The 23,983-nt window shown below is 42.3% G+C and overlaps 2 protein-coding genes across 2 annotated transcripts in view; both read left to right on the top strand.

Moving 5' to 3' along the window:
- PAH (phenylalanine hydroxylase) overlaps positions 1 to 2,796 on the top strand; it is a 36,056-nt gene extending 33,260 nt beyond the window's left edge. Inside the window, exon 13 of the mRNA XM_083859553.1 lies at positions 44 to 2,796. Coding sequence (XP_083715679.1) covers positions 44 to 87 — 44 coding nt within the window. The 3' untranslated portion in view covers positions 88 to 2,796. The remainder of the gene's footprint in view (positions 1 to 43) is intronic.
- A 1,869-nt stretch (positions 2,797 to 4,665) lies between these two features.
- LOC310908772 (tyrosine 3-monooxygenase-like) overlaps positions 4,666 to 23,983 on the top strand; it is a gene marked incomplete at both ends in the record, with an annotated part of 33,155 nt that continues 13,837 nt past the window's right edge. Inside the window, 9 exon segments of the mRNA XM_083860136.1 lie at positions 4,666 to 5,055; positions 5,943 to 6,117; positions 8,062 to 8,150; positions 10,220 to 10,287; positions 11,452 to 11,502; positions 14,955 to 15,051; positions 15,055 to 15,100; positions 20,498 to 20,633; positions 21,287 to 21,356. Of these exon segments, the coding sequence (XP_083716262.1) occupies positions 4,666 to 5,055; positions 5,943 to 6,117; positions 8,062 to 8,150; positions 10,220 to 10,287; positions 11,452 to 11,502; positions 14,955 to 15,051; positions 15,055 to 15,100; positions 20,498 to 20,633; positions 21,287 to 21,356 (1,122 nt within the window).

Genomic DNA, 23,983 nt, shown 5'->3' with positions numbered 1-23,983 from the left:
GGCTAGTTCTGGAATTAACTGCTCTGATTATTTCCTTTTGCAGGTGAGATTGGGATCCTTTGCAATGCCCTCCAGAAGATCAGATGAAGATTTGCTGTAACTTGCTAGTGACTGGAAGCTATCATGTGCGAGTGCCAGTCTTGATCTAGCCTCAGTCTATTATCTTCTAGTGTACTGCATTAATACTTTTGTTATATATCTTAATTATTAGAGATTAGCAGTGAAGCAGACCTCTATAGGTGATCCTCAACTCTTCTGGCCTCCAGACACTAATCCATTTTTTTTTTTCTCACTACTGTATGAAAATTACCTTATTCCTGGGAATCTGGGGGAAGTCTGTATATGTTTTGTGCCAAGGGTTAGCAGAAGGAGATCTTCATCATGCAGAGCTATAATCTGCTGCACCTGTGAGGTTCGGGACCAGGGATGGGATATCAATGATGAACAGAGTGATCCACCTTACCTTCTCTCAGTCATTCTCCCCTCAGTGCCTCCCAGTTGTCCAAGGTTCCCATGAAACTCTACACTTTTCAAGGTATACAGGGAGATCTTTCAGGGTATATAGGGAGATTTCTCTTAACAGGCATATTCAACTACTCACAGTGGATGGCTGATGTGTGAAGGCTACATTTTTTGTGTGTGTCATTCCCTAAGAGGCATCTCTTAACTTTCTGGTCTCACAACCTAGAAGGTGGATACCAGCACCTTGGAAAGGGAGAGGAAGGGCCTGTTACAATGCAGCTGAAGACGTTGGACCCTTCCAACTCCTAACTCACTGTGTCTGTGGCTAGAGTCCCCACCAAAGCCATGGAAGACCTGGGTCAGCTGTGTCTCAGTCTAACTGCCTTCAAACCCAAACATTATCTTTCAAGACAGGTCCTAAGTAACAACACCTTTTTGTATCTCCACTGCCCATCTGAGCTTAAGCAGTTTTATTTTTCCTGGAGTATATCTCACCTGAGTCAGCAAATGGAACCAAAGGTGATTCCTGCTTAAATCAATGGCCGGGCATGGAGGGAGAAGAGTTTTGCTGTTCAGGAAGCTGTTTCTGTATTTATCCAATAAATTTCACCTAAGCTAAATGCTCTCTTGGACTAGTCCACATTGTATAATGCCTCCTTGTAGCTCCCTGGTTGAAGGAGGGAACTCAGCATTGGAACATTGGAGCAGAATGGAGTGGAGCAAAACAAAGCTGAACAGCATTTCCAGCTTGAAACAATTTTGCATCATGACACTAACATGGCTCAGGGGTCACATTTCTGTTAGAAGATTGAAAGAATTGAAAACCCATGAGTCTCATAGTACTAATTTTGTATTTATAGTTTGAAAATCAATACTGCTTTAATGTAAGCATCATCCTTTATGAAGACAGAAAGTACAGTTCTTTCCATTATATATATATATGGTGGGTGATAACATTAATCTAAGGATACCAGCTGGAACCCTTTTCAATAGACATATACTTATGCAAAAATGGTATAATTTTGGTGCTTTGAAGTAATCTTTTTAATCTCAGTATCTTTTTATTCTTTTTTTTTTCTCATCACACTGTCTCTCTAGATCTTTCAATCCCACTTGACATGTATTTTCAGTGTGACAGTAGCCCATATTTTTCTCTCTTAATATAATAGGACCCATGAAGTAACTGTATGCTATAAAGAGACAATTTCATCCCAAGTGTAAAGTCTTTCAAACTAATCCTCAGACAGCTTTCCAGACTCCTGTGATTCTGGCTGCTGCTATGAATGACAGCAGCAGTACTTCTGTAATGATATCGAGAGCCCAGGATTCATGACTTTCTTTTATGTGCAAGTGGAATAGTTAGAGAATATTCGTGCCACATGTCAGATTCTCTGTCCCTTAATGCAGGTTTAAATGAGCAATAGCTCCAGCCAAAGCAGCATAGCATGGCTGCTCAGCAAGACAAATGAGAAAAAATCAAATGTTCAGCATTTTAAAAGCAGAGGAAATGTATGGAAAGTAGTTTTCTTGCAGAACAAATAATGTTGTGCGTTAGTACTTGAAATAATACAAATAAATCATATTTTATATTGTACTCCATAATGGGTGACTTCTTATTTCCATGCTTAAAGAACGTTCCAGCTATGTAGGAAAATTCTTTTTGCATTATCTGACTGGTGTAAATCCTCCTTGTATGGTAACACAAGTCAACTAGAACCAAATACCCAGCTAGAAGGGAATGCCCATCTGAGGTGTTCTCTCTCTTCTGCTGGTTTACTGTCACTCATCTAGCCAAGATTATGAGACTGATATAAACACTTCCTAATATGGGCCATCACTTAGAAATGCACAACAAAGCCCAGCTTACTCTACATCTGCATACTCTGTAAGTCTTTGAGTGCTACTCTGACTAACCTATCCCAAACTAATCTTTTAAGGAATCTTCCTCTCTACTATCCCACTATGATCACATTTCTTGGTGTCCTCACCTCCAGCTTGGTTTCAGGTGATCAAAGAAGGTTCAGGTGAGGCCCTTTGCTTTACAGTGAGCTTGGCCCAGGTTAATGATTGTGATGGAGGGAGGGCTTGTTGGCACTGGTGGGTTTCTCTGGGTGTGTTAAGATGCCTACATCTGACAGCAGCCTTGGAGAAGGGACATTTTATTCCCCAAAGAATGCAGAAACTGTTGAAGAAGGGATTAAGCACAGGAGCAGTCCACAGGAAGGCATTACTTTTAAACTTCCCTTTGCTGCTTCAAACTGTGCTGGCAGCTGTCAGAGAAGACATTTTGATGTTCAGATATAGCCATCTAAATAAACCTAAATAAACTAAAAATACTAATGCTGCATCCCTCTCAAATGAGTGGTGCTCTGCTCATACAGGATAAAGATACCTGCAATGGCACCAGATTAAAAAAAGGGCAGGTTGTTTGTGGTGATCAGGCATGGCCTTCTTCTCCTGTGTCCAGCCTTGCCACCACTCCTGGGGGATAGTGGGAGTGGGAAGAGCTTTTTTTCCTCTTAAAGCCCATTTCTCCACCCCTCTAATTCAGTTGCAGCTGCCATTCAACCACCTCTGAGGTGCCCCCTTGCCCTCCTGGAGTCACCTGAGACACAAGCCATGCTTGGAGGGTTCTGCATCAGGGGTGGGTTCTGCATAACAAGATGCCTTCTCCATGGCCCCTGGGCCCAGGCTGAGCATGGCCGGGACACCCCTCTTCCCAGGTGCAGCAATGGGGAACAAAGACACACAGACCCCCCCGTGCATGCGAAGGAAATCACTTTATTGTAGAAAACGCTTCCCTTATATACCTTTAGTTTCCACTGGACATTGCTAAAACTTAACAGAAGGGCACCCATTGGCTGCCCAGCTGCAGTGCTGCTGTCCATGCCTCTCACCACCCAATTGGCTTCCTGCTCACATGCTGTCCATGCCTCTCACCACCCAATCAATGCTGTCCATGTGTCTCTCCCCACAGCTGCCTCTCACCCTGCCTCCTCCCGCCGCCCCCCCCTCCCCCCCAAGCCTGTTGCTGTGCCCTGCCACAGGGCTTTCTGAAAAACATAACTATCAACACCTTTAACAAACACGACCCCATACCCCACTCCCAGGCTGGTGCTCACCAGACCCTGCAAAGCCCACTGCACCTGAGGTCTGCAGGAGCCAGCATTCCTCAGGATGCTAAGACCTCCTTCCTGGGCATGGTGCTGCGAAATCCAACTTGGGCTTGTCTGTCAGCAGGGAAATAGATAAGGAAATCAAGACCTTCCTAGTGCTCTGTCTTGGCCCAAGGGAAAATATGATGCTGTCATGATCCCTAGAGAACAAAATTTTTTTATCTTCCCTGTCCAGGAAAGAGGTAAGAGCACGATAACACTTAGGGATGTGACCAAGCCAGGATAAGCTAAGTGGCACATAAAAATGGCTCCATCTGCAAAGGGAGGCCAGAGTGGTGGTCTTATCTCTGGACCTGCAGGATGACCTTCACAGGGGGTCAGGGCACACTGTAAATTGGGGTATGAAGATATGGGTGCTCATATCCAGAGACAGTTTTTTGATGTTGAGTGTAAGCGAAGGGAAAATGTGCCCTCCCTGTCAGGACCAGAGCTAAATCCCCCTGGAGCTCCCCTTTCTTGTGGGAGGCTGCCATGCTCAAGAAAGATGTGACCCTGGTCTTTTGCAGAGCCTATCTCACTGGAGATAAAATCATAACAGAAAAAAGTTCCCGTGGAGGAACGTAGCCTGGAGACAGCACTCCTCTCTTGGAGGGGTAGGGTAGAACAGGTTCAGATCCTGTGGGCTGGAAAAGTTCAGAAGTAGGCAATGAATTCTGACTCTGGCTGAGGTCTCTCTGGCACTCCCAGAATTGTGTCTGGGCAGAGGGGACAATACGCAGATTGGGCTGTGATCTGGGAGAAGATCCTGTTGGTTCACTGGGGATGTAGACAATGCAGAGAGTCCCAGTGAGGTAAGAGAGAGTGGGGATAAAGGACAGTCTCAGACATTGTGCAGACTGGGAGATGTAAGTGGAGCTCAGGCTAATTTATTACCTCTCCACAAAGGAGCCCCTATCCAAGGCTAAACAGCTTGCAGACACCTTCAAACAGAGCAGGAGGACTGCACTTTGAAGTTACCCAGGGGAGGAGGGCCACCTTGGGCTCTTGTGCACAACCGACACGGGTGACTGCCCTTGATGTGTCTGGCATGGCCAACATAAATGTCCCTACACCTAGCACACAGCACCCAGATTGTGCCCCTGCTTCTGGCAGCTTTGAGCTCACCACACACAGACACACTGCATCTCCAGTCCCACCAATTCTCCTGGCCATTGCTCCCACACCCTCAGGCGGTTTCCACTCAACATCTGGCTATCGCAACCCACTCCCCTGTCTCCCAATCAAGACTGATTTGGTGGGGATGTCAGGCCCAAAAGAAGAGGCCAACAAAGAGAAGGAGATGTGTGGCATAGAGTCATTGAACAGCCAAGGCAGCCTGGACTCCAACAGGGAGGATGACAGAGCTTCTCTCATCCTGACCCTCACTCTCTGCAATGTGAGGAAGATTGAGCTCTGTAAGGCAGCCAAAGTCTTCGAGGTACAGACCCCAAGATCCCTTTCCTTTGCTGAGCCCTCTCTTCTGTCCCTACTGTCTTCATGTCTCCCAGTTTGCCTCTCTCCTCCTCTCACCCTTCTCCTACTCCTTGCCTGACTTACACCTTATGCTGGCTTCCCCCTTTCTCACTGTCATGGTTTTGCTCCAGCTGCTCAGAGGTTGTCTGGTCTCATGGCAAAGAGGAGAGCTCTCTGGAGGAAAGGAGCACCTGGGCACAGTCTTTTAGAAGGATCACCATTTCATGCAAAGGCTGTTTAGAGGAGACACGAATCAGTTGCTTCTTTCTAGCAGTAGTGGTGGCTGGCATTTCAAGCACTCAGACTCTGGAGATATGAGAAGCCAGTGAATTTTCTCTGCATATTTGACAGAAGATACAAAGACTATAAGAGCTGTGAACCACACAGGCATTATGTAGTCTGGGCACTTGAAGTACCCCTACCAGGTGCTCACTCTTGTCTGGGAAAATGAATTACTCTAAAGAAAACTATTGTACTTGTTAATTATTTTTCACATTTATTTAATGATTATGGTGCTATTATACGTCAATAGATCTGCTTTCATTCTAGCAGGGTTTTAAGTTACCCGGTGACTCATTTGCTATTTCGGCACAGATGAAATTCTACAGTTAAAAGTATCTCATCTTTCATCTCCTTCTCTGTCTACCCAATGCTACAGTGTTTAATCTTTAGTTCTCTCTGTATTTTAAGCTCATTGTAAACCAGACACTATTGGACTTCATTGCTTAACACTTACTTTTAGTTAATATCTCTTTTAGTCACCTTTTAAAGACATTGTAGAAATGTATCTAGACTTACCTGGATTTTCAGTCTTTGGAGAAGCTTCATCATACAAACACTTGGTTCTTGCAGATATTTGAAACTCAAATCTATCACTTTGAAACCCGTCGAGCCAAAACACCCAAGAACTCTGTGGATGATCTTGACATTTTTGTTGAATGTGAAGTTCACAGTGCTGATGTTGGTATCCTTATCACCTCCTTAAAGAGAGTAGCAAAGGATGTGAAAACCAGCAGAGAAGACAAAGGTAAGAAATGTATGCATCTCTTAGTGCAGTGCTTTTGGAGTAACTTTTTTTAGTTTTAGCTTCCATTTCATAATAGTAATTCAATTTGTCTGGAAAGCCAGTGAGTGTGCACTCATTATTTGTCTCTGTATGGCTGCTTTCCATTGCCATTGGTGCAGAAAGAGAAGCACATCATCATAGCCAGTGGAACTGAGGTGAGAAGTGTTCCAGCAAAAAGGGAGATGAGAAGGATAGAGCAATAGAACAAAAAGCTGAGGAGAAATTAGAAACTCCTCAATGGCAGGAGGATGGTGTGCTGAAAACTGTGCAGAGAACTGATTGCTTCAAGACAAACACAGAGGCAGACAGGTATTTTTCCTGTTTGCAGGCAGGAATGGGTGAATACAGCTGTTAGAGACCTTTAATACAATCCTGAGGATGACAGATGAGGAGGCTGAGGGTCCAGCTCACAGATTGAGTTCTCTGAATACAGAATTGCTATGGATTTTTCCTCCCTTGACAAGGCAAGACCGATATTTCCAGAGCACTTTTAATTTACTCAGCCCTGTTTGAGCTCCTTTGGGTGTTGTTTGAAATTCACTGTCAGGCTAACCAGGAGAGGCAGTCCTCACCAAGCTGTTCTCAGGAACCGTGTCCGTATCAAAAGAGCATCACTGTTATCAGGGAAACTGGAGAGCCAAAGAGGCTTTTGAAGCTGGAGAAGCATTTCTTTTAATTTTCCTTGGGATTTGAGAGGTTTCAGATGTGCCAGGATTTGGAACTACAATAAAAACAAAAGACTGTTAAAAGAGGGTGGGTTTTTTTTTTTGGTTTTTTTTTGTTTTTTTTTTTTTTTTTTGTCTGTGACGAAGAGGCAAGATGTGTATGGGGACACACTGGAGCAGCTGTTATCAGGTACAGGTTTTGAGGGGATATGACAGTAGATGGCAGGAAAGGTACCTTGTATGCTGAATTGGTACAGCCAGAGACAAAGGCTCAGAAAAAATTCTGGGTGCACATAAGGCATCTGTCAGACAGGTATTTCTTCCTACTTGTCACAGAATCAATCATAATGCATGAAAAAACTATAATTTCCCCAACATCTGAGAGTATTTTTAGATTTGTACTTCTCTAAACTTGATGTGCTTGGATGTAATATAATACAGCAAAAATTTATTTTACCATTCAGTAGAGAGATGTTTGATATCTTGTCCAGTATGAGATTAAGGTGATCCCAAATGGAGCTTTCTGAGTTGCAACACAGAAAGTCTGATTACAGCATCATTCGGACCTCAGAAAGCAATATCAACTTCATGTTTTTCCAGCATTTCTATTTTAAATTGATTACTCAAAAATTATGGCATTTAAATTAAAATGGTCACATTTTATTTTCATTTTAGTCACTGTAAAAGCTTCCCACTTCATGAGAAGGAAGCTTTTGGAAATATAGCTAAAGAATAATATTGCTGGGAAAAAAATGAGCCAGAAGGAAAAAAATGAAGATTCATATTCACCTGTTTGGTTTCTAGAAATTTTAGAAATTTCATATTTTTCTTTTAAAATATTGTTTCACTTTTAAAGATATGAAAATGTAAAACTGCTTTTTAGACGAGATCAAAATATATTCTTAAATCAGAATGTAGAAATAAATTTGCTGTCCTGTGTCAAACAGAAAACACATTTGAACTAAAAAATATTTTTGCCTTTAAAAATTGTTTCTACTAATTAAAACTGAGATATTATCACAGCAAGTTAATTTCAGGTAATTTTTCATCCAATCTGCCAATTTGGTCAGGAAACAAGTCAACTACTGAAATGTATGACAGTTATGGTAACATGTAGATATGAATATTCTTGGATATTGATGAAAAGAATATTTGTAATTTTCAGCACAGCTTTTATTTTCTCTGTCTTCTAAAATTTATTTGATTCTCTCTCATCTAACTCCTTCTGCTTTCTCTCCAGTGCCCTGGTTCCCCAGAAAAATCCAAGATCTGGACAAGTGTCACCATTTGATCACTAAATATGATTCCGGTTTGGACCATGGTCACCCCGTAAGTTTAACATTACTGTTCTTTCATCTTTAAAAGAGAAACTCTCTGTAGGGAGATTGTTGTAAGGGAAAATTCAAGAGTAAACAAATTCTCATGAAAGAAGAGGAAAAAGAAATTAGAAGCAGATAAAAGCTCATCTTCAGTGGAATTAGGGACTGTATGAGTCTCTGCAGGAATGGACCACAACAGCTTTATGTGTGCACTCTTAGCCATGCCCTGAGCACAAGCTCTAGCAGAAGGGAAGAAAAATGCAATGTAGAGTCCTGCTCTACTGATGATAATAAGGCAAAGTACTGGGAGCAAACAAACAATCAAACACCCATTTCTCATCAGTTTCTCAGCTTTACTACAGATGAGATGTGAGTTAGGCACAGACACAAACAGGACTCCAAAGGGCCATATGTCCCTTGACAAGGCAGGCCACAGAAGCTTTTTATTCTGTCAAGCATCACATGAAAGGGATGCATAGAAAGGAAAAAAAAAGAAGACATACTTCACCCTGAGAAATGCAGTGAAGTTGTAGATGTCAACAATCTACAAGAAAGTTTTTGTCATTCCCTTCTCTACATGTCTGAATTCTATTTAGTCCCTTTCATTAACCTACACCATGTTTTGTTGTGAGCTATGTACGGTCCTGTGTAATATAAAATAGACCTTTCCAAGTCTATCTTCTGTTTTTGAGAATCACTTATTCAACTATAATGCTCTAGGAGAACTTCATACCATCCTTAACGAGGACATCTTTCATTCTTCCTTAAACAGTCCAAGTGTTTGTAATTTTCCTGAGCTAACTCTTAGGCTGTTTCTGATTAGATAAATGAACACACATAGGGAATTCTTTGAACAGGACTAAGTTTCCTGTCATCCTTTGCCAAATAGAAGGTGTGAGCACTGAAGAGATTGAAAGCAGTGGTGTTGTGTTACTGAAGCACTCAGTGGGGATAAATCTAAATTGCAGAATCTAGTGCAATTTAGAAATACCTAACAAGTTGAAAACAAGTTACCTCAGGCATTGAGCATCACTTGTCTGTGGCAGGAGAGAGCACAGCATGGGCTGATTTACCAAGCTTCTGAGCAGGGCTCAAAAATGGAGAGGTTGGAGGAAAGCACAAAAGAAGCTGATGTACAGGTAGCTCAGCAGAGATTTTGTAAATACATTTCCTACCAAATAGACAGTTTGGGATTTTTATCTCCACACCTTCAGTTTGTTTTTTACTGGTCAAAACAATCAAACTGGTGTCACTGTGACACCGATTTCTAGGCTACCCTGTCACCAGCTGCAGGTCCCCCAGGGAGGCTCCTGCTGTCACAGGGTGGGTACAGAGCCCACACAGACAAAGCTGGGATGTCACAGCATCTGTGTGAGTTTGGCTCAACAGCTTCTAATGTGTTTTGCATGGACCTGTTACAGCCACTGACAAGCAAGGCTGGCACCTGAATGAACATATCATCTACAACACATGACAAAATAACATGCTCTCGGGATCCAGCGCTTTCCTCAGATTCATGCACACAGCACTCATTAACTGCAGGGTTACTGGCATTATTGCTATACTAAAAAATATTTGAATAAACCTAAGGGACAAATTTGGCTTGTAGAAGGCAAAGTGGTTCCAGTAAATTCTGAATGTTCTAGAATATTAAATATTTGTACAGTGATGCTGATCGATGCTGTTTTATGAGTTGCACTAGCACACAGTTCCAGATTTAAGTTTTAATTACTATTATGAATGATGTAAAATTAAAAGGAATGTGATTCCATGTCTGTATGCATATTCAATAGCTGGCAAAGCCTGTTTGAAGTTTTAGTTCTAGTAAACACAGAAGGAGCCGAAAGAAAATGCTGGTATCTTTTCCAACAGTATTCAGCAGGTAAAGAGATAAACAGATACCCTATAAACAGACACCACTGAGTCTGTCTTTATCACAACATAGTAATAAATGGGCAGTGAGAATTGGGTGGGGAGCCTGTACTTCCCACAGATCCAGTGGTGGTTCTGATGATTTCTACTTATGCCCACAGATCTCTCAAAGTAAAACTTTTTTTTCCTAATTATTTTCTAATCCAGGGATACTCTGACTTTGAGTACAACAAACGGAGGGCATTCTTTGCTGATTTGGCCTTTAATTACAGAGCGTAAGTACAAGGCTGCTGAAGGGAAAGGTCAGTCACATGTTCTTTCAGACTTCACATGCAAGAAGTGTCAGAGATGTAATATTTTGTCAATGTATGTGGGGCCACTTTTGAGACAACAAAATTCAGCCACAAAATCTTTTACTCCATATGAAATAGACTTTTGTGATGACACAGCAAATATATTTTAAGACAAAAATCTTAAGATTGCATATCCCAGTCCAGTTCTGGATTTTGTTTTAGCAGAATATGACCCTTTATTTCAATTTTCAAGTTCTTTTTAGGACTTGGTCCTGATCTGAGGCTAATCTTTTTCAAAAAAATTTGAGGAACAGCATTTACAAACATATTTTTGACAGTGGAAAGCTATTTACTAATTTTGTTGTTTACTTTTTTAAATGTCTCTGTCTATGCATACCAACTACTTAACATAAAAAGCTCTCAGTTCTCATGTAAGTGATGGAAAATGTTTCTACCTTTGTGTGTAAACCTTCACTAGAACTACATTGCTTTCTCATAAGGTAAATCAAAGGTATAGGCACAAATGGTCATGGATTATCAGCCTCACGGTGTCCAAGAACTGGTGAAGTGTCTGAAGTCTTGTGAGACTTCTGAATACAGTTTTCTCTCTTCCATCAAATATCAGAGTCAGCACAGCTCAGAACAGCCCAAAAGCAGAACTGGACTGATTCAGAGTTACAGATGAAGCAACAGTGAGGAAGAGGAGAAAAGACCACACATCAGAGAATCAGTGCTAACCACTCGGCGAATGCCTGGGCAGCTCTCTGCTCATGGGTTTATGAAAGCTTCTCTGTGATGGTACTGTGCTGATCATATCCTCCAGAGAGGATCCTTCCAGGTACACACTGTGTTTTGCTTGCTAGATTGCCTTCAGCAGAGGTGATGGCAAGCCTGGAGGTCTCTTATTCCATCTGAGAACCAGAATACACCTCCCTTTCTTACATATCCTTCTGTTTCCTCCCCACACTGTAACAGAAAACACCCATATTAGAGTAGACCAAGACAAACAGATGGTTCATTATTTACTATTTTAGTGTTTCTATTTTCACTACAGCAAAAATTCATGGTGCAGACAAAAAAAAAAAAACAACTTGGAAACCGAACTTGAAATCTTGAGATGTGTCATATTTCTTCTCTTCATTACAGAGGAGACCCTTTACCTCACATTGAGTACACAAGACAGGAAAAAGCAACTTGGTGAGTTTTGTACTTATGCTCCAACTTCTGGGCCATTCCATAGCAGTCCCAGGAAAGACTGGCGATATGAGACAGCTTTAACCTTTTTAAAATATTCATCCACTTCAGATTTTACTCTTTAGTTAAATGTCATCTTTTGGTCATTTGTTTTGCAGAAAGCCATTCTCAGGGCTAGTCTTAACTATTCACTTTCTAGAGCAAAAGGCATTTTCCTGACTGTCTCCCTGCCTGCTGATCCTATCAGGTTGTTAGAAGCCAGAAAACACTTGGAGCCTATAGAATAACTTCTTGTAACTGACCTCTAATTCTCTATAACTGTGGTGCTTGCAGTAATGTCACGTTTTCAAACTTGTTACCAGGGGAAAACACCCACTCGCAGGACACAAATTCACTCAGATGACATGGCTAATTCAATATTCACAGGAGAGCTGTGAATACTTGATCTCCTTCAAGTATTCATTGCTTTTAATGTAAATATTTATAATTTTCTCAAACTGAAGCAGGAGGAAATTTGGAAATACCCTTCCAGCACACATTATTTATACAGCAAAATGGCCTTAGATATCATATGAAATAATGGTAAGTTACTTTTACAAGGGTGCAACATTTCTTTACTAGGGCTTTTATTCTCCAGAAGGTTTGCCATTCTGGGAAAAAAAAAAAAAAGAGACCTCAGAACACAACCAATGAATGAAACAAAATTAATTCAATTCAAAGTACGTTTTAAAGTATGTGTATGAAGTATGTGGAATATTTGAATGAGAGCAGAGTTCTTATTTCAAATCCCTCTGTTTCCACTTTCTTCCACTAACTTCAAAACGTATCAGTAAGCAGTAGTAATTCCACATTTGGGTGATACTACAAAGCATTAATATGTCCAAATCACTCAATCAGAATCCTGGGATTGTGCAAGGTGCCACATGTGCACATAAGAGAGTCTTTGTTCAGAAAGGTTTACGGTTTAATTGGAAAGAAGGCCTAAAGGTAGGGGAAAGGAAGAATGAAGACCACATTTTCTAACTGTGTAACTGAAACCCCTAGAACTTCAGTATTTTGCCCTAAATCACATGCAAAGTTTATTTCAATGCCAGGATTGAAATCCATAGAAATAGATGTCTCATGCCAGAACCTCAACCACACTACCATCTCATCACTTTCAACTTAATTTATTTTAAATAAAATCTACTGTGCCACAGAAATGGCACAGTGGATCTCCATGACCACATAAAAATCTTGAATCCAGCTCATCCAGGAGGACACATTTTTATTAGGCTCAAATAGATTTTTATAATGTCTTTCAATAGTCAAAGATTGATGGTCAATGTCATGCTCATGACTGCTACCACCAGCCAACAATCTTGGCATGGGATGGTGTGTGGAAATGTCATATTTAAGAAAATTTAATTTTGTGTTCTTTCCTGTTTTTCTCTTTTGTTGCCAACCTTCAGTCATTCCAGCTTTTCTCCATGTAGAATTAGATCCATTGAGGCAACAGAATAGGCTTTTAAAGGAGTATCTGCCCATTTCCCTAAACAGCCAACCCCAGCAACCCAGGTTGTCTTGTTATGTAAAGCTGTTTCCAAAATTAGCTTTCCCAATTGTTATCACAGCCCCCTGAGGCTGTGCTCTGAGGTCAGCTGCATTGCAGCTCAACTTAATTGAGCACTGTGCAATTGCAGGGGAAATTTTTAGCACAGACTAAATTCCTTCGGTGTCACTCCGAGGAAGTTGCTGGATGCCTTCAGTTTGTAGCAACATGGTTATAAAAATGAAAACCAAGCCAGTGAAGAACTACGACTTTCAGAAAACAGAGGGTACAGATGATCTGAACTTTTGTTTTCAAAACAACTTGTTGGAAGGCCCTGAAACTAAGTACTCAGAGGTGCCATATGGGTAAAAGCTGTTTAAGAAAAATGGAGAAATCAGGAGAAAATTATGGGGGTGCACCTGTCCCATCTTCATAAAGAAGCTGAATAGTGCCATTTTATTTTTCCTGAACAATATAGAAACCTACCTAAAATGAGGTTATTGCCTTTAAAGTCTTTCAAGCATCTGGCTCCATCTTTTGTTAGGATCCTCCTTTCTAGAGTGTTTCATAAAATGTGCTTCCATCAGTTCTTTCATACCTGCTACTCTCTTGACTTTGGAGAGTACTTAGACGATTGTCTTAGAGGAACACTTAGCTTTGGATAATTAATCACAGGTCTCTGGGGCTGCCTGCACTTCTGTTGTAGCTAATGTTTGGACATACAGCAGAATGACACTGATAAAAGAGACCATATGTGCAGAAGTGTAAACAAGCCTGATCTCTCTAGACTCCAGTAGTCAGTAGTATCCTATGAGGAAATAAGCCAGGGCAACACTTGAACTCTAGTCCTTCTCATTTTTTCCCAATTCCTCCATGGAAATGGTCCAGTCTCCCACGGCTTTTGCAATAGTGACAGCAGTGACTCTTTCCCTGTTTAAATTTTTTTCCTCCTAAGGTTTTCCTCCCCCACTTCATTATGGTTTATTACTCCCACACTGTGTAAGACATTCATACAAATAAATAGCCATTACCAGGGACTGGCTATCACCTCCATAGCAACAAGAGCATCACAAAAAGGAGAATAATTATAATAATAGTAGTAAAAAAAATTTACAAAACCAACAAAAGGTCATTTCCTGTACCCAGCATTTCCAAGAATGATCTCAATTTTCATGAAACAATGTTTATAAAGTTGTTGACAGCCTAGGGCAACATCTGAACAAAAATAACCGTCTCTATAAGGTTCTTTGCGATCCTATTATTACTTTCTTATTTTACAACAGCTAAATATATTCCAAACTACAACTCTAAATCCAAGTACCATCAAGTTTGTGAGAAGTTTAAAGCCTGTGCCCAAATCAGGTTACATGTGTTATTTTCAGCTGATTTTTTTTTGTATACTGAGATAAATGCTTCAAGAAGCTGGCATATCTTTCAAACACATAGCCCATGCCAGGCATTTCGAACTGCAAAAATAAAAATCTCTTCACCTATCAGTATCTTAAAAGGTGTTTTCTCCAGAGGCAAAACCAGGCTAGATTTCAGCATGGAAAAGGAGGGACCAGCATTTCAAGTTGTACCCAAAAATAGAAAGGAGGAAAATACCTGATTCATTCAATTCTTAAACTGAGCAACAGGGTATCCCACATTCAGCTCTCTCCCTGGGTGCCTAATCAAGAAACAGTTCTGTATCAGAATTAAAGTTCTCTAACATTTCACTTTTTCTGAAGAAAAAGTGAAACAAAAAGCCCTTATGGTTTGCTACATCCAACCAGCACCAGCTTCCAAGTACCAGGTGTCCCAAGCTCGGAGTTTTAGACCATGATGTATGCTAGGGATTTACACCTCTCTGTACATCTGTAGATAGTACAGATAAGTACTGCTTTATTGAGGTGGCTTGTGCTATCCAGTTTTTGATTTTCAGGAGAGAAGTCTACAGGAAGCTGAGGAACCTTTACCCTACTCACGCCTGTACACAGTACCTGGATGCTTTCCTGCAGCTCGAGAACCACTGTGGCTACTGAGAGGATAACATCCCTCAGCTTCAGGATGTCTCCAGATTTTTAAAAGGTCAATCATTATAAACCGTGGTTTATTCTAGGGCTCCCTACATATATTTGTGCACTACAAACCTTTTCCTAGGAAACAGGCTGGTGAGCAGAGCTGATGAGCTGTAGCATCCCCTCATGCATAGGAGCTGTAGCACAGGGTGCTTGCACCAGGCACATCGAGGGACAAAGCTGTAAGTTTGTGTCTGTTCTGTGAGTGGCAGCAGCTACTGTGGCTAATCAGCTAATCCCAATACTAGCAGCTCTACAGTCAGAGCAGATCCTGCTCAGCACAACTTCCACACAGCCTTTACTAGGTTTGGCTCTGTTTTGTGCTTCTGTAGCCATGCTGATAGTAAGACCCAAACACAAGTACAGGTACATACCTCTCAAGTACGCTTTTATCCTGATCCACCAGGCAGGATGAGGATGTGTGCTAGAGAAAATGATTTCCAGGAGATCCTGCTAGTCAATCAGCAGCTGCCTTGAAACAGCTCTGCTCCTTTCTGTCTCTGTAGCACCACTTGTCAGACAAAACTTTCTGGTGCCTACCACATGGCTGACAGGAGAGTACAAAGGCTGTGATGCTAGTCCATAAAGGCATGAAGAGGCAATATTAGGAAAAGGACGCAAAAGTTTGCTAGGCTGACCAGCAGGGAACAGGAGAGTAAGTGAGCCTGCACTATTTTTATGAGGCCACAGGCTGCAGGTATTTCCAAAGCCAGGTGCTTTGTGTAAACCACCTGATTATCAAGAACTACTAAAGAAAGGTGATCTTTAAAGCCTCCTTCTCAGTGAAAAGATGTTCCAGAGAGAGGACAGCTTATCACAATGCTGAAATAAACAAAAAAGTATATGGATAAACTTTAAATAAATTGTATTTAAATACAATACTCAGGAAATTAAGTGAGCTACTCTGTATAAGAGTAGGGGATAGTAGTTAGCTTGAATAAGCTTTCTGTGTCTGACGAGTTTTCTAAGACTTTGGCATTTCTCATAAAGATTAAGCTGTCTGATGACAAGGTTTTTATTGCATGTTTAGTGTAAGGGAAGGGAGGGTTGCCATGTGAAAAGCATCTTCCATGAACACCATTGCACCCACCTGTAGGAATTTCTCTGTGTAGGCATTATGTATTTTCTCATGTATTCTCACTTCTATTCAACTACACATCTTACTTCCCTCTTATAATAACTAGGCTGATAAATATTTTGTCTCTTGAAGTAGTTGATCTCAGTAGTAGCTGACAGCAGGGAGCTCCAGGAATTGTGATTCTAACCTGATTATCACAGATATTTGTGTCCTTTAAGTGTATCAGGTGATTTCAAATTAGAAGAATTTAGGATAATGTAAGACTATCCTGCCATAATTCTATCTATATTGCTAATGTTAGTTGACAGGATTTCATTGCCTTGAGTCTGCTCACTACCTTCACAGGCTCTGGTTCTAAATTTTCTCTGTGTCATAAACAAAACAAAATAAACAAAATAGCAACTCTGGAAACCCAGCCAATAATGTTTGGAAAGACGTTCTCAATGAGTTTCAGCTCCTTTACTACAGACGTTCTCAATGAGTTTCAGCTCCTTTACTACAAACACAAGGTGTCTTGTACAAGCTAATTGTATGAACTAACTGGGAATGAGTATCAAGCGTTTCAGAGGCATTTTATTCCATTCTGAAATGGACAGCTAAGGAAAGTGTTGAATTCTTGGGACCACTGGTCCTACCATCATTAAACTGTAGATTAAAATTGGATTACTTTAGCCTACAGGTTATGCATGAATTAAACAGATTTTTTTCAGAAGAGCTGTGTTAACAGCCAGACAAAATTAAGAGTGAGGAAAATATTTTAGTCCCATTATATGAGGCTTTGAATAGATATCTTGGTTTGCTCTCCTCTAACAAATTCATTTCACTGTGCAGAATACTTCCTAGAGCAGCATGAAGATTGACATCATTGCAAGGCCCAAACTCAGTCTGAGTAAGAAGCATCTGCAAAGTCTAAAATCTGACCAAAAGTTAAAAGATGTTGTTAAGGACATTGTCCAAACTCTTCTTAGATGCTGTCAGGTTTGGGGCATTGACCAATTCTCCAGGGAATCTATTCCAATATTTGACCACCCTCTCAGTAAAGAAATGCTTCTGAATGTCCATTCTGTTATAAATGGGCGGAAATAATATTTTTCTCCTTAAAATGCCTTTATTATTCAGCTCTTACAATGGTTGCTCAAGGGGTTTGGCAGCCTGGTGCGCCCTGGAGGAGGAGGGTCCTGGTCAGCTCTGCAGCAGGAAGTTCAGCAGGGCTGGAAAACTCTTCCCTCGTCGAGAGTGTTCCCAGAGTTCTGAATTCTGTCTGTTTGCCTCGGGGTCTCACTCCTGGTTTGGTACTTTTAAGTTACAGTGAGTTACGAAAACTGGAAAAATCAGTTCCAGTGATGCTCTAGGGTACACACGGCCTAGTATTGGTTCTTGTGTGTTTAAATTTTACTTAGGTTTATTTTTATAAGGGGTTTTTGGTGTTAAAAGGGTCCCGAGATGCACCTGGGATTTCTAATCTGCATGTACGGGGTTGCCCTGGGGCACAGGGGCTGCAGAGTCTCTAGCAGCCTCACGGCATGGTTGTGCTCGGGGAGCAGGCGTTTTGGAGGTCTCGATGGTGGTGGGGCTGTGAGGTGGGGACGGAGCGCGGCGGGCCGCTCCCATCGACTGTGCCACACCGGAGCGGTGGCAGGAGTGGGTTCTTTTTGGAGCGGGGTGGCGGTCTGGCGGCCACCCGGCTGGTTGCGCCACGTGGTGGTTTTGCGGGCTTTGGGGTTTTCCGCACCGGGCTCGGGCCAGCCCGCTCCCGGGGTCTGTTTTTAAGGTGGTCCGAGGTCTTGGGGGGGGTGCAGGCTCTCTCTCTCTCTCAAGGCGGCAGGCAGTCCACTCTGGGGTCGGAGAGAGGGTGCCTGCGGGCGGCTTCTAAGCAACCAGGCAGCCCCCCCCTTCACTGTCCCACCCCCCCCCGCCGGGCGGGGGGGAGGCACGGAGGTGGCTTTTTACTGTTACATTACAAACTAAACATTCAAGATATTAATACACTTATTACATAACAATCAAGGGTTTCAATTCTCCAAATTTCATTTCTTTCACATTCTGAACCTCCCCTTGTACAGCTTTGAAAACAGGCAGAGAGGGAGAGTGAGGGATAACCCGGAAAGAAATTGAACATGCTAAAACCAGCCAACACAGCCGATGAACTTCCATCTTCTCTTTAACTTAGTAGTATCTGTGAACATAAGAAAGCAATTCCTTTTGATTTGGTATGAGATCTGTCTGGTTTTACCTACTAGTGAGGCTGGTTTGAAGAGAAATGAACTGTACTTCATAGGTATTTCACAATTATTTAAGGCAGTTAAGTGGCAAACAGTGTGATCATTTACACATGGAAAGTGTTTTTGTAAAGGGTTAACTAGATGAACTTAGGCACATCTTTCTTTCTAGGAAAGATGTTTGGATTTAGGCAGTCATTGTGCTCCACAGCTGGAAGAAATTACAGCCACTGGACTCAAGCAAGCTCACAATACAATGCACAGGCTGCCTGTATACACCAGCTTTTAGGCCAAGAATTAAGCCTTGTAGATCACTTTAGGTCAACTGCACAAGACATTCTCTGCAGTGCACTTTGATTTCCCAGATCTTTAGGCAGCAGGTCCAACCAACCGCACCCCCAATTCCCTAACAATTCCTGGTTTTATTGTGCAGTCATGAACTAGTTCAAATTTTGCAGATATTACCTTCAGCAGATAATGTTTTCCTAGGGCTTTTCAAGGAAACTGGCCAAGTCTGTTCCATCAGCAAGTGTCTGATTCACTGGCCTCTATTTAGGAGGACATCTCAGGGAACACAAGCTGTAATCTTCATTTTCCCTCCTTGTCCTCCAACATGGATGCTAAGGCTGTATAAATTTCCCTAGACTCATAGTCCTTCCAAAACTGAGTTACTAAGGTCTTGATTTTCATATAATATATTTTTCAGCTAGTGCAATATTCACTTCACTCAGAATTCAGCCCAAAGATTACCAGATTCTGAAATTTTCTCATTCCTCTGGATTGGACCAGCAAATAGACAAAGGTAGATACATAATCTCCATTGATTTTTAAAAAATTGGGGTTTTTTGAGGCAGTTCTGTACTAATTACCTCTGAATTGAGTGGGGCCATACAAGATAACTGGGGCAAATGCCCACCACCTAGTCCATCGCAATGTCAGGAAGAAGCATCCTTACTGTCCTGTCATTCCTAATTTCTTCATGTATTTTGCCACTTCTCTGAATTTTTTTCCTTTTTTCTTTCTCTGGGTGATTTTTTTTTTTTTTTTTTTTTTTTTTTTTTTTTTTTTTTTTTTTTTTTTGTGGTGTTGTTGTTGTTTAATGGGAAAAGTACTAATAGCCTGACAGAGTAAAACAAGAAATTCTGGAAGAAACATGAAAAACCAAACCAAAACAAATCTTGTAAATAGCTTGGTTTCTGGGTGGGATTTTTTTTGTTTGTTTGTTTACATAAAAAAGGGAAAACAAAAGGTTATAGGCATCATACACAATAGAATACGCATAAAGAATGCCATTTCTGATTTTTTTTAAATGCAGTTCATGCTTTAAAGGAGACGAGATGTCATTTATGGGACCTGAGAATGCAAGACAGATTTTGAATATAGGACTTCAAAAAGATTTTCATTGGCTCACTTTGAAAACAGTGATTTTCAATTTTCTTAGCTTTGCAGACCACCAACATGTTTCCCATGGAAATGTAGTGTGAATTCTATTGACCACCAGACTGGTTATCTTATTTGGTTGTCTCTCACAGGCCTTTCATGGTAATGCAGGGTGCTCTGGGGTAACCCTGGATGTACAAGCTGAAATCACAGTGCAGAAGTGTTGTATTCTTCTGTCCTGTTCTGTGGACATGTGCAAAGCAAAACACCTATGATCACATCAACTGGGAGGCTGTGCAGTGAGTTCTAGACAAACAGAACGGTAAAAAAAAAAGAAAAAAAAAAAAGAAAAAAAAAAGATGCAAGTTTTGTTCCCTGCTTGGTTGTAAGGACCATGCATGACCTCAGACATCACTGTCATGTAGAACATAGATAATTGTGTGTTTATGTGCAAAAAATGTGCACTGGAGTGGGCAGTACTTCCACACCTCATGACTTTGTTATGTGAGTACGCACAGGATGGATGGATAGATGATTCCATGTTGCAGGAACTGGTCCTATACCAGCACAGGGGCACATCAATAATGACAAGCCAAGGTGTGCCTGCTGTGGTTGGTGGAGGGAACTATTCCAACAGAGCAGGAAGAATCCATGAAACTACTATGTAAAGTAAATGTGCTGTGTAGTTAACCCAAGAAAGTGCTGAATTTGGTGTCCCTTCCCTTTGCAGAGAGAACACGTTTCCAGCTGAGACCAGCTGCAGGACTGCTGTCTGCTCGTGACTTCCTTGCCAGCCTGGCATTTCGTATTTTTCAGTGCACACAGTATATAAGGCATTTCTCTTCTCCTATGCATTCCCCAGAACTGTAAGTTTGGTGCCCTGGCATAATTCCATCCTTTTGAATGTGTTTAGGATCATTCTCTTGAGACTGATTCTGGATTTCCATCAAGTAGTCCAGAATGAAACAGAATGAAACAATTTGAGAAACTGGTAGCTGGAGAGTTAGAAGGGGAAGTCATGCATGAGAGGGTGTGGTTCTCTGTCTCTCTTGCAAAGTTGTCTTGGGAAAGAAAAGACTGAAGAATATCTGGTTTAATCTTTTTTATCCTGCCTTCAGTTATCATCTGCTGGGGTTTGGTTTCCTGCTGTGAAACTCTCCCAGTAAGTTCTGGCCAGACAACAGCAATTATATTTAATGAGAAATTACAAGTTCGCACAGACACTTTTGTTGTATGCTGGGACAAAACAGGGACCTTTCAAAGTTGTTGTGACATAGAAGGTTAGTGCCCATGCCATCTCAAGAAGACAGTAGACAAGGTGGCAGGGGGCAGCTGCCCGCCTGCAGCAGGAGGGAACGCTCTGATCCTTGCAAAGCCAGGCCAGCTATGGAAGCAGACACTGTGGAGCAGCAGTCACACCAGCTCCCTTTGGGATCTACTGGCTAAAGTCCTTCACAGGGAGTTCATGAAGGGCAGTAAAGGAAGTCTTTAATAAACAAGAAGGTTACTTATGTTCCAGAGACTGCTGCCATGAGTTGTTGGGTCATGTTCCTATGCTGGCTGACAAGGAGTTTGCCCAGTTCTCACAGGTAAGAACATTTTCTGCTGGCTCTTTAAGCAGCTGCTCTGGATAGCAGACCAGAGCTGTCTTAAATACACACAGCTCACCATGAAATGCAGTTCTAAGACTGGATTGTGCCTGAATCATGACTTCCAGGCATGGTGGGAAGCAGTGACCTGGGAGACATTTCCTCCAAGGGAGTGGTAGCACCGCTCCCTATGGACACAGTATGAAAGGAAGGGCAGGCAGAACTTGTGGGACTTCTCTGTGGGAGGGCTGTGTCTGTCTGGAGAAGGATGTCTCTGTGGGGCTGGATGTTGCCTCTGGTGTGAGGCTGGCGACCTGGTAAATCGGGGGCCATGGCGAACTTACAAACTGGCCGGACAAACCAAGCGTGACACCAATATGATGAACGGTGGAATGCGATTTATTTCCCACAGGCACCTGCTTAAGTAACCTCAGTGCGCGCACGTGACTCTCGGAAGGGGATGGACAGCAGGGTTACGGGGCAGCAGCATGGAAAGGAGGAGGACCCTATTCTCCTCGTACATCACGTGATCTTCCATGTGATTTTGCTAACTACATTTCCCCCCTCTCTATGACTAATAAAACTTTCAACTTATACAAACTGCATAAACATAACAACAACAAAGAACTGGAACAACTTGTTAGTAGAATGTGCGAGCAAGTTAAACTTGTTAGCCAATAAATGCTGACGTTGTTGTTTTTTCAAGCTAGCTGTCTTTGCTCTAAAAGCATAATGTCAATTCTGCTTAAGCGAGCTTTAACAAATTTGGTTATTTTGTTAAGCAAACAAGGGCCGAACATGAGGGCAAGCAATATGGTAACCACTGGTCTGATCAAGGTGGAGACAACGGGGGCAATCCAAGGATGTTGGCTGAACAGGGAATCGAACCAGTTTCGCTGCTGGAACGCTTGGCCACGGCGTATAAGTCTTTCTTTAAGTTCTGCCATGGATTGCCTGATCGGACCTGAATGGTTAACATATGTGCAGCATTCCTTGTTCAATGCAGCGCAAAGTCCTCCCTGTTGCATCAGCAACAGGTCCAAACCTCGTCGGTTCTGCAGCACCATCTCCGACAAGGAGAACAGAGATTCTTCCAGTTTTAAAATGTTTTTGTGAATCTCAAGGAGGTCTTCATCAATTGCTCGCTGGAGCTGCAACAAATTCTGTTTCTGTGTGACCAGCGAAGAGATGCCTGTAGCTGCTCCTGTTCCACCTAGAGTTAGAAGTACTGCCAAACTGACAGCTGTTACCAGTTCTCTCTTTTCGCGATAGCGTGCTTCGAAGTGGAGCATTACCTCATCATCTGTGTGGTACAGGATCCTAGGGATGACAGCGACTTGAACACAGAAATCGTTAGTTGCATCAAACTGCCTGATGGAGACACATGGGGTGATACCTGTGGTATGACAAGCCCACACACTCCCTGGTGCTGGAATGGCCCATGACTGTTGTTGGTCTAGGGTGATCGAGGTGTTACAGTGCTGTTTGTTTTGAGTGGCTAGGGATCTGGTGCCAATGCACAGTCCGTACCCTGAGATCATTCCCAGAGTAATTCCCTTGCGGGAAGTGTCCCACTTACATTGTTTGGGATTGGCTCTTTTAGAATATTCAAACATTGTGCTGACACCTATTCCTTCGTAAAAGGGTGGTTTGGCGTCATAGCACAACCAGCATGACTTGGTCAGGTTAGGTTGTGAGTAGTTTAGTGACGCAAACGCAGCGTATAGCATTCGATCGAACAGACCCTGCGAGGCTACTTCGGGTCTGGGACTGGCTGGTACTGAATCGGGCTCTGCTGTTGCAACGAGCGTTTTCTCTTTTTGTGAGATTATCAGCTCGTTGGGCCCTACTGCAATGTATCGTGTGGGTGGATGAGTTCTGATGATCTGTATAACTGTGCCACGGTCAGGGGCCAGGCGTATTGGGTCGTCTTCACGCCTGTACACTGACCACAATCTGCCTATTGCCCATGTTGGGTCTTGGGGTCGCAGTACTGTGACTGTGAGGTGAGAGCAATTTCCTGGGGATTTACCTTGGTATGTACTTTTTGATATACAGCTGTGAGTCCAACTTGTTACTTTTAGGAACTCATCCTCCCTTGGAGGTTTCCACCGGTTACCTGTTACTATGGTTTCACAACCCCAATACCTACAAAACCAGTAACCTGATTTAGTGCAATAACTCTTTCCAGGGTTGTGGCTTGGACACCAGTATGTCCCTTCTTCAATAACTCTTGCCTTACCGGATCGGTCTCTCGTAAAGATGTCTGTCAGACGCACCATCCACGCAGGTGAGTTGGTTTCGGACCGACCTATCACATCGCCGGTGATAAAGTTCCTAAAGGTCCAAATGCTTGGCTGGTAGGGATGATTACCTGCGCCTAGGTGAACTGATGGCAGCGCAAAACTGATACACAAGAACAAAGCCGGAAGTTTGACTGGCAACCTGTAGTGGACAACCTGTGGAAAGACACTCGAAGGCAGATTGTTATCTAGTCTTTTCACTGGAAATATTCGTGCTGCAGCCTCTGGCAGGTCTGCAAGTGCTGTTTGTATCTTTCCCCAGTCTGTCAGGGGCATGGACTTAATCTTTTTTCTATGTGCATGCCTCATGGGCAAGCCTGTGTG

Source organism: Zosterops lateralis (genome assembly GCF_965231275.1).
Source record: "Zosterops lateralis genome assembly, chromosome: 4".
Classification (NCBI taxonomy): Eukaryota; Metazoa; Chordata; class Aves; order Passeriformes; family Zosteropidae; genus Zosterops; species Zosterops lateralis.
Note: the sequence above shows the minus strand (reverse complement) of the source record. Positions and strands in the feature narration are given on the sequence as shown.